Source organism: Cibotium barometz, chromosome 34 (genome assembly GCF_041138505.1).
Source record: "Cibotium barometz isolate CiBa-2024 chromosome 34, ASM4113850v1, whole genome shotgun sequence".
NCBI classification, from domain to species: domain Eukaryota; kingdom Viridiplantae; phylum Streptophyta; class Polypodiopsida; order Cyatheales; family Cibotiaceae; genus Cibotium; species Cibotium barometz.
The window spans coordinates 41,611,938-41,623,126 of record NC_141079.1 but is presented as its reverse complement, the minus strand read 5'-3'; the positions used below and the strand labels follow the sequence as shown (position 1 = coordinate 41,623,126).

Here is an 11,189-nt window from a genome sequence, read left to right as displayed (position 1 = left end):
TCCATGCTATTACGCAACTTGGTCTTTATAAGTGTGCATGTCCTAAAACCTCTTTCACAAATAGCATTACTTGAACATTGAACTAAAGCAATTTGACACAGAGTTAAAACATTAGGATAAGAGTCTCGCCACATTGGATTACATGCTATTGCAGCTGTAACATCAGGAAGAATATAGCGTGCCCAACTAATTGAAGCTTGCTGTTTAAAAGACCGAAAATCATTAATAAAATCATCTTCATCAATGATAGAAGAAAAATTCATTACCTCCAGAGACTTTTCCTTACCATAGAATGAGGCTATTTCTTGAGCCTCAAACTTACCATAGTCCTTGAGCATCTTCTCTAGAAGAGGATGTTGTGCAGGCACTAGTACTCGTAATCTGCTTAATATTGTATTGTCTGCAAAACGTGCTTCAAGGTTAGCAATAATTTCTTTCGAAAAAGATACCTGAAAGGCAAGGGCTGATGCTAGATCTACTCCAGGTATGTCCCTATCTATCTTGATGTCAAAAAACATGTTGCCATGAAGAGCTCCTCGCAATGTAAACAAGTGACCCTTCTTAGGTCAATGATCCCGTAAAAATGCAAAACCATCAATGTCACAAGTAAGAGCATTACAATCAACATCAAGAGGATCAATATAATATTTCCGAATTAAATTGATCTCCTTTTGGATAACATCATGGATTGTAGTCACATCTACAAACTCTTTTTGAAATATCTTACTCACAATAGCCATACCTTTTAAAATATCCGCTAAAGAATAAAGACAATAGATAATTTCAAACCTGGAAATTTCAGCAAATATACTCGGAGCATTTTCCTTGGTTTCCACAAGAATAGCATCAAGAGAAGAACACACCTTGCTCATAGCCGACGATCGGCTCAACCACTAACATCAAATGTGTGTTCCATCTTCAAGATAGGACAAGCAAGCTCCTCTTGTATGATCCTTAGCTCTTCCAATCTTTTGCCACTTGCATTGAAATAATGGGCAATGGAATTCACCAATTTTTCTATTTTCTTGGAAATCTCCAAATTCTTCGCTAGAAGACACAACCAAAGCTGTCCTATGAGCATTACAATGAATGGATGTCAAGTATGGATTAACATGTTTTTTAAAAAGTGTGGCGACACCATTCTTCTTTCCTGTCATTGTACTACAGCCATCAGACCCAAAAGCAATTAGCTTCGTTAGATCAAACTTACTTCTTTTTAGCTCTGAAAGAATGGTGTTAAAAATGGTCTTTGCACTCCCATCACTCACACGAATAATACCATAAAAAGAATAGGCAGGAATACAATCATCAATAAGATAAGACAAATAAATAATCAAGTGTCCATGCTTGGAAATATCAGTTGATTCATCTACAAGAACACCAAAAAACGGACTTCGAAACACTTTCTTCAATGTGGTGTTCATCAAACAGTTACCAATACAAAATACCATCTCTGCGCAAGCCTTGTCATCATTATACAAGGATGTTGAGAATGGCACACGACAATCCTGTAAAAGACTAATCATATCTGGAAAACCAACAAAAGCATATCTCTTTTTTGCCATATGATAGGCAACTTTAAAGAGAGTTGTCAATGCCTCATCTTTAAAATTTTCAGCCTTTTTCATGCTAGTTTGAATAGTTTCCTTCCCTTCAAGTAGAACTGCTTCCATAGAATGTGCATGACAAAGTGTTCTACAATGTGCTTTTAAATTACTAAACTTAAAATTAATGGAACCATCCTTTGAATATGCACTATGGTGATGGGGATACTTTAAACAAAACTTACAGTACATCTTAGCTTTCTCCTCGTCGTAGACAAGCCAGTCAAATGTTTGAAGCCAACTCTCTTGGAAAGCTGCTCTTGCTTCTATTCTCCTTTGAAGCTCTAATCTCTCTGGCAAAGACAAACTAGACAACACCTCATCAGTAGTACTTGCTTTAGATGAATTAGTATTCTGACTTTGTACATCACCTTTCTTTCTTTTGCCATTAACCTTTGAAGCCATCCGACCAGCCCACTGGAGAAGCGTACTGTGAGGTGAAAAAAAGAAAGAAAGACCTGCCTCTATAGCCCTTCCACCTCGCAAACTTGGAATAACACACACGAACGGGGGCACCACCAGCCACCGGCTGGAACAATTCTCTCACTCACCACCCAACCCACGCCAGACAGACAGCCCAAAACAGGGGCACCATAAACCAAGACAAACACCCAGCTTTATATTCCCAGATCAAAACATTTTACAAGCTTCTCCCGACACAGAAGCCTTACTCACACAACCCAATCACACACACTCATCAGGCCTGTCAGCCGAGGATACACCACATCCCCAATCACCACATAATCGCCTGCCTGCTCTGTACCAACCACACCAGAATGAACCCGGTCACTCTCGCTCCAGAAGGCGCCCACACCAGCTAACCCTCGAGTCCTCTCTGACCCATCACTTCTGCATGTGTCGTCAGCAGCAGCTACACCATCATCTCTCTCACTTCTCTGTCTCTGTGCTGATCCTCTGCCAGCTTCACCACAAACCCAGGCAGCTTATCTGCCTTTGCTACCGGCCCACCACCAAGCAGCAACACTTCTCTGTCTCTGTGCTTCACTCGGCACCCTGTTCTATCCACTGTCCTGTCTTCTAGGCGACCCACACCAGCCCACCTATCACCAGCAGCTTATCTGCTCCCTTTTTGTCCTCGCTAGCAGCTCCCTTTGATGCCAGCACCCGCTTTCTTTCCCACAGGCAGCGCCCCACCAGCCTCTGCCTTCTCTCCTATACCTCAGCCCTTTGGTTACTTCTCCCTTTTCCGACCGCCGACTCGCCTGGCCACCACCTCGGCTACTCACCTGTACCTACGGTATCACCAACCCCGCACTCTGGTGCCCAAGGCGGTCACTTCAAAGCCCACTGGCCTCTGCCTTTGAACACCAGCAGCTCATACGGCTTCAACACTAGCCGTTTCTTAGTAAACCTGTCCCACACCAGAGCTGCGCTCCACGCCTAGCTCACCACGCTCACACAAGGTTGCGCCTCATCACTTCTGCAAATCCAGTCGCCAGCACATCAGCTGCGTACCATGCTCACCAGCCCATAGGCTGTCCTCACTCGCCTTCACACGCCTTGTTCACCTTTTCACACGGGAGGGTCTCCAGCTGCTACACGATGGCCACCAGACGACAGCCCTACTGCGCTTGTCTTGCAGCTGCGCCAACTGTCCATAGGCTCACCAGCCCGACCACGCACACGTCCTCTGCACCTTCAGTCTGGATTGCGCCTGAGAGCCTTCTACTGTGGCTGCATGCCTTCTGTTCCACGCTCCTCTCTAAGCGTCTAAGGAGCCCCCCATCTGCAATACGGCGACCTCCTTCGCTTTTCTGCAGCACACGCCGCCTTCACCACCTTCGACCGGCTTCCAGAATGCAGCGTTGGCAGCGCAATATAGCTCCACGCTTTCATTACCTTTTTGGCCATTAATTATTATATATATATATTTTTTTGCCTAAGATGGCCACTCCCCCCATTTCACACTCATATGCCCACAATACTACCTTGGCCATTATCATCTATATTTTGCCCATGCCTCCATACTCTTTCCAAATGCAACCCACAATCCTTGGGGACACGTACACACGGAGAGCTGCCAAATGGTTGATATCACCTCCATCTGACCTTTCACCAGACAGACCTGCAACCAGCCCAAAACCAAAAGCATCCACCCAGAACATGTGCACACGCTCTCCTGAGCAAAACTCTGCACAACTGCCATGCACCCATATGTACACTGACCAAAAAGACGTCTCAGAAAAACGCAAGCAACTCACCATCCCGTTCCCCAGTATCCCTCAAACACCATGGTTGCATCACTGCACACCAAACATCAACCACACGTATCACAAAATCATCCATGTCCACTTCACCCACTATAAACCTCCTCGTCTTCAAAACCTGTGGCATCCCAGCATTTAGCATCCCATCCATCAACACCAATGAAGGCCAGGTTTCAGCATCTTGACCTTTCTGCACACCAAAATCCACGTCCTTTCTATCAGCAATGTCCACCAGCACTTCCAGCTCCTGTATTTCAGGCATCTCCTCACAACCATCCAACTCAACTGGCTCAGAACCCTTGTCCTCCATGCACTTTGCTTTCAGCATTTCAGCAATACGTAAGGAAGCCTTTGCCACGCTCTCAGCCATATCAGCATCCATCTCCACCTCTGGTTCCTGCTCATCCAGGCTAGCAACTTCCCAGATATCATCCTCAGGCACACTACTCACCTCACAACGCTCTTCATCAGCCAAATCAACATGCATACCTTCTTCAGTGTTGCCAACCCCCCTGGTATCATCGTCCAAAGACTCCTCAACACCTAATCCATCCACATCATCCATCGCAGGTACCAGACCATCCAGCTGTCCCAGAAAATCCATAATGATGGAGTCTTCCTCCACGTTCTCCACATCCGCATCACAAGCCATCTTCACTTCATCAGAAGTCTCTACCCCATCCTCCACCCTTGCAGAATCTGACAAAGAATCATCCTCAAAGCATCCTGTATCCAGCTCCTCTTCCTTCTTATCATCAGCCAATCCCAAGGCATCATCCTCGTTGCTTCCCTGTGCATGCATATCCTCCAGATCACTGTCATGTACAGCCACGACCTCCAAATCCAAAGAAGAATCCACTGGCAACTCCTCATATGCACTTTGCTCCTTCACCTGCTTCTCATCCACCTGCACATGCTTTTCAAACTTTGGAAAAAAATCAGAAGGCATATAAAACATACCCCTTTGCACCTGTTTCGGCCTTTGAGGCTCCTGTCTGATCAGGCTTTCCATAGGACTCTTGTCCACCTCAACCAAATTCACCTGCTTATCCCTTGCAGACACAACACCTTCATACGGATAAATACCCATCTCCATTTGCTTCAAAACCTTGCCTTCCTTTTCCCTAGCAATGCTAACAGCATCATCAAATGACCTGGGATTCTTCAACTCAACCCTGACCCTCAAATGGGGTAGCAACCCATCAATAAACAAGCTCTTCTTCAAAAACATAGGAGGAACTCCCTGCTTTAATGTCATACACCACTTACCCCACAAACATGTAAATACCTTCACAAAATCATCCAGTGATTGCCCATGTACCTGCTTTAAGACGCTCAGCTCCTGCCAAAGCACACCAGAATCCTCCACTTGCTGAAATCGCTCCAAAAGCCCTTCCTTCAACCTGTCCAAGGTCAAGACACCAGTATCCTGTGCTTCAAAACCCTTCAGCCAGCTTCGGGCATCTCCCTTCAAGAAAATCTTCATCAATCTCAAAACCTGCTCTTCATCTGTGACATGGTTGCTAATGCATGCCAACTCCATCTGCTCCAAAAAATCAACCACATCCTCTCCCTTCCTGCCATGAAACTCCGGATAAGACCACATCATGACAGCCTGTACGATCCCTGAGCTCTCCTCAGCGGAACACACGCCCTTCTAGGCACAAAACAATGCCAGAGCTTTCCTCAGTCACACTATACCAGAAAGAGCCACTCCTCAGTGGGGGCACCAGAAGGATGTGAGGTGAAAAAAAGAAAGAAAGACCTGCCTCTATAGCCCTTCCACCTCGCAAACTTGGAATAACACACACGAACGGGGGCACCACCAGCCACCGGCTGGAACAATTCTCTCACTCACCACCCAACCCACGCCAGACAGACAGCCCAAAACAGGGGCACCATAAACCAAGACAAACACCCAGCTTTATATTCCCAGATCAAAACATTTTACAAGCTTCTCCCGACACAGAAGCCTTACTCACACAACCCAATCACACACACTCACTCAGGCCTGTCAGCCGAGGATACACCACATCCCCAATCACCACATAATCGCCTGCCTGCTCTGTACCAACCACACCAGAATGAACCCGGTCACTCTCGCTCCAGAAGGCGCCCACACCAGCTAACCCTCGAGTCCTCTCTGACCCATCACTTCTGCATGTGTCGTCAGCAGCAGCTACACCATCATCTCTCTCACTTCTCTGTCTCTGTGCTGATCCTCTGCCAGCTTCACCACAAACCCAGGCAGCTTATCTGCCTTTGCTACCGGCCCACCACCAAGCAGCAACACTTCTCTGTCTCTGTGCTTCACTCGGCACCCTGTTCTATCCACTGTCCTGTCTTCTAGGCGACCCACACCAGCCCACCTATCACCAGCAGCTTATCTGCTCCCTTTTTGTCCTCGCTAGCAGCTCCCTTTGATGCCAGCACCCGCTTTCTTTCCCACAGGCAGCGCCCCACCAGCCTCTGCCTTCTCTCCTATACCTCAGCCCTTTGGTTACTTCTCCCTTTTCCGACCGCCGACTCGCCTGGCCACCACCTCGGCTACTCACCTGTACCTACGGTATCACCAACCCCGCACTCTAGTGCCCAAGGCGGTCACTTCAAAGCCCACTGGCCTCTGCCTTTGAACACCAGCAGCTCATACGGCTTCAACACTAGCCGTTTCTTAGTAAACCTGTCCCACACCAGAGCTGCGCTCCACGCCTAGCTCACCACGCTCACACAAGGTTGCGCCTCATCACTTCTGCAAATCCAGTCGCCAGCACATCAGCTGCGTACCATGCTCACCAGCCCATAGGCTGTCCTCACTCGCCTTCACACGCCTTGTTCACCTTTTCACACGGGAGGGTCTCCAGCTGCTACACGATGGCCACCAGACGACAGCCCTACTGCGCTTGTCTTGCAGCTGCGCCAACTGTCCATAGGCTCACCAGCCCGACCACGCACACGTCCTCTGCACCTTCAGTCTGGATTGCGCCTGAGAGCCTTCGACTGTGGCTGCATGCCTTCTGTTCCACGCTCCTCTCTAAGCGTCTAAGGAGCCCCCCATCTGCAATACGGCGACCTCCTTCGCTTTTCTGCAGCACACGCCGCCTTCACCACCTTCGACCGGCTTCCAGAATGGAGCGTTGGCAGCGCAATATAGCTCCACGCTTTCATTACCTTTTTGGCCATTAATTATTATATATATATATTTTTTTGCCTAAGATGGCCACTCCCCCCATTTCACACTCATATGCCCACAATACTACCTTGGCCATTATCATCTATATTTTGCCCATGCCTCCATACTCTTTCCAAATGCAACCCACAATCCTTGGGGACACGTACACACGGAGAGCTGCCAAATGGTTGATATCACCTCCATTTGACCTTTCACCAGACAGACCTGCAACCAGCCCAAAACCAAAAGCATCCACCCAGAACATGTGCACACGCTCTCCTGAGCAAAACTCTGCACAACTGCCATGCACCCATATGTACACTGACCAAAAAGACGTCTCAGAAAAACGCCTGACACGTACCTTGCCTTTTTTTGTTATCTTTGATACCTTGTCTTTTACTGGTTTCAACATTGTTGGGCTCCATTGACACAAAGCCACTATAACAAACAAATCAGCTTATGTGTTTAAACTTCCGATGCTATAAACTCAATCGCAAAAGACTATCAAATATTATACCAAGAGCTTTAGAATTAAAGGGGCCCTTTGCCATCTTTGAAATCTTTGCCATTTTTGCAGCTACTGCTATTCCCCCTCTTCATAGTGGTGCTGAAAAACACCTGGATGAACTGCGCTGCTAACTTCTGCACTGTGCAGTGCATGCAGAGAACTCTGATGAGGATCCATAACCAAAAAGGAGGGGTGAGGGCGGGGCCTGTAGAGCAGCTCCACCACTCACATTGCTTAGCATCAATGAGGTGGCTGCGAGTGTGCCACAGTGCACACAGAAACTATGTAGCCCCAAAAGTGCATGTGAGAGTAGGTAGGCTTGTAGCCACCCTCCACTTCATGAATCATTGCTGCCAGCCTGCCAAAGCCGCCATCCTTTCTCAGGCCCTCTTGCACAATGCAAATCCTTCACTTCAGATTTCAGACTCGTGGGGCACATCACCTATGCGTAAGTCCTAAGAGCTGAAGAGCTGCCGTGTGGACAAACCGACAAGGCAAGGCGCTAGCTCGGCTGGCAATCACAATCTATACACAATGTCCTACGTATCCACCATCACATAATATTTACTTATTTTTTTATTTATTCATCCTAGCATGCCCTTTTAGAGGGCAGAGAGTCGGTGAGAATCCACTTGCTCCCTCCAAAATCTCTATTCAGTCTCTGTAACCTAAACAAGTGTTAACTTTGAGAACACCTTGATGGATGAGATTCAGGCTTTTGGTGGAGGCGGGTGAGTAATGGATCTTGTTGAACCGTCTAACTCAGCTGTTAAAGCAGGAAACTCGCTTCCATAATAGAGGGTCAAGGAAAGTAATTTTACCTTGAAGGCTTGAAAGTTGATAGGCTCTGTTCAGTGTTGAGTCTGTTCGCAGGTTTTTCGAAAGGACAACGACTCGGGAGTCGGGAAGTGAAGGCCAGCCGCCACGCTTCTTCTGTGCAACGAGAAGAAACTCCTAGCTTTTCACCAGCAAACAACAAGGAGAGCCTCCCGTCGAAACTTGAAAGGATGCCTGCAGGAGTGCACAGAGTCCAGACTCCAGACAGCATATGTAGGGACTCGGGAGTACTCAGGACTCAGGAGTCAGTATTCAGGAAAGGGACTCGGGAGTACTCAGGAGTCAGTATTCAGGAATCAGTAAGGGTTTGAACTTTGGCGATTATGGAACTCGAAACTTGAAAGAGGTCCTGGAGGCTGGCATAAACATGCAGGCCGCAGGGTTAACCGTTAGGGGAGCGCTCAGGCTTCAGCTCAGGGCTCGGGAAAACCTACAAAGTGAACCAGCAAAATATCCCCCTTGACCAAAGATGAACCGGCTTTGCCAGATTTGGACAAGCTTGATCCTTTTCAAACTGAATTGAACCGAAAATTTTCCTTTTCGACAAATCTATCGCTATTTCATTCAAAAATAGAATCTTGTTATTTCTCATATTCAAACAAGCTAAGCTTTTAGCCTTTCACTCTTTCCTACTATTCGAATACATTCTTAATATTTTGTATGAACTATGGAGATCTCAGCTTGTTTGATACTATTATCATGCTTTCAATTGATCAAATCCATGAATCAAGACTGGTTATTGAGCATTGAATCTGATGAAATTTTGCATAAATAAAAAGACGACATACATGGTAAATCGTTGCAAGCTTTGAGTAGGTTGACAAAGTTTGCATTTGTCATCGAGCACGATGTAGCTGCGCATAAATGATATCATCATTACACATATTCAAAACATTATAGTCTCACTCAAAGCTCAAAACACCAAAACCTCAACCATACCTTCAATGTGCCATGAAATATGACAACACACATGGTCATTGTAGACAAAAAAGCATCATCCATGATCTGTAAAACATCCTTCTCACATCACGATCTATGCTCAAAATGATAAAAAAAATATTTATTACTGAACACGTGAGGACATACAAGGAGAGAGTTGGGGAATTGAACCCCGTCACCATTTTGAATGGCTACACCAAGCCCTCTTGGGGGAGTGGATAAAGTGAATGCACTTCATCCACTCCCATAACAAGTTAGTAGGTGAATATGGAAAAAAAAGCGATCAAAAGAAATGATTAAGCTACAAAAAGCGTACCTTCATCATTGGATGATTAAGCTACAAATACCTTGCACCGTGTAAAGATGTCTATGAGCCTTTGCTCCCCATAAAACCATACTCTCCTCCAACTCTGAGTCACATAGCTTGGAGGGTCCTTCAATATTGATCTTCATAATAGCATCCAAGGTCTGTAACTCCATGCTATTACGCAACTTGGTCTTTATAAGTGTGCGTGTGCTAAAACCTCTTTCACAAATAGCATTACTTGAACATTGAACTAAAGCAATTTGACACAGAGTTAAAACATTAGGATAAGAGTCTCGCCACATTGGATTACATGCTATTGCAGCTGTAACATCAGGAAGACTGTAGCGTGCCCAACTAATTGAAGCTTGCTGTTTAAAAGACCGAAACTCACTAATAAAATCATCTTCATCAATGATAGAAGAAAAATTCATTACCTCCAGAGACTTTTCCTTACCATAGAATGAGGCTATTTCTTGAGCCTCAAACTTACCATAGTCCTTGAGCATCTTCTCTAGAAGAGGATGTTGTGCAGGCACTAGTACTCGTAATCTGCTTAATATTGTATTGTCTGCAAAACATCCTTCAAGGTTAGCAATAATTTCTTTCGAAAAAGATACCTGAAAGGCAAGGGCTGATGCTAGATCTACTCCAAGTATGTCCCTATCTATCTTGATGTCAAAAAACATGCTGCCATGAAGAGCTCCTCGCAATGTAAACAAGTGACCCTTCTCAGGTCCATGATCCGGTACAAATGCAAAACCATCAATGTCACAAGTAAGAGCATTACAATCAACATCAGGAGGATCAATATAATATTGCCGAATTAAATTGATCTCCTTTTGGATAACATCATGGATTGTAGTCACATCTACAAACCCTTTTTGAAATATCTTACTCACAATAGCCATACCTTTTAAAATATCCGCTAAAAAATGAAGACAATAGATAATTTCAAACCTGGAAATTTCTGCAAATATACTCGGAGCATTTTCCTTGGTTTCCACAAGAATAGCATCAAGAGAAGAACACACCTTGCTCATAGCCCCGACGATCGGCTATACCACCTAACATCAAATGTGTGTTCCATCTTCAAGATAGGACAAGCAAGCTCCTCTTGTATGATCCTTAGCTCTTCCAATCTTTTGCCACTTGCATTGAAATAATGGACAATGGAATTCACCAATTTTTCTATTTTCCTGGAAATCTCCAAATTCTTCGCTACAGAAGACACAACCAAAGCTGTCCTATGAGCAACACAATGAATGGATGTCAAGTATGGATTAACATGTTTTTTAAAAAGTGTGGCGATACCATTCTCCTTTCCTGTCATTGTACTACAGCCACCAGACCCAAAAGCAATTAGCTTCGTTAGATCAAACTTACTTCTTTTTAGCTCTGAAAGAATGGTGTTAACAATGGTCTTTGCACTCCCATCACTCACACGAATAATACCATAAAAAGAATAGGCAGGAATACAATCATCAATAAGATAAGACAAATAAATAATCAAGTGTCCATGCTTGGAAATATCAGTTGATTCATGTACAAGAACACCAGAAAAAGGACTTCGAAACACTTTCTTCAATGTGGTGTTCAT

At 45.3% G+C, this 11,189-nt stretch overlaps 1 protein-coding gene and 1 pseudogene across 1 annotated transcript; both read right to left on the bottom strand.

Annotated features, from left to right (window-relative positions):
* Positions 1-886: 886 nt before the first annotated feature.
* Positions 887-1,424, bottom strand: LOC147619033 (uncharacterized; annotated as a pseudogene).
* A 9,204-nt stretch (positions 1,425-10,628) lies between these two features.
* Positions 10,629-11,189, bottom strand: LOC147619032 (uncharacterized). Its single transcript, XM_086774396.1, has one exon. The coding sequence runs from the start codon at positions 11,187-11,189 to the stop codon at positions 10,629-10,631; it is 561 nt and encodes a 186-aa protein (XP_086630522.1).

Excerpts from the sequence above, each read along its gene's own strand:
- LOC147619032 (XM_086774396.1), bottom strand. The coding sequence starts at position 11,189 with ATGAACACCACATTGAAGAAAGTGTTTCGAAGTCCTTTTTCTGGTGTT.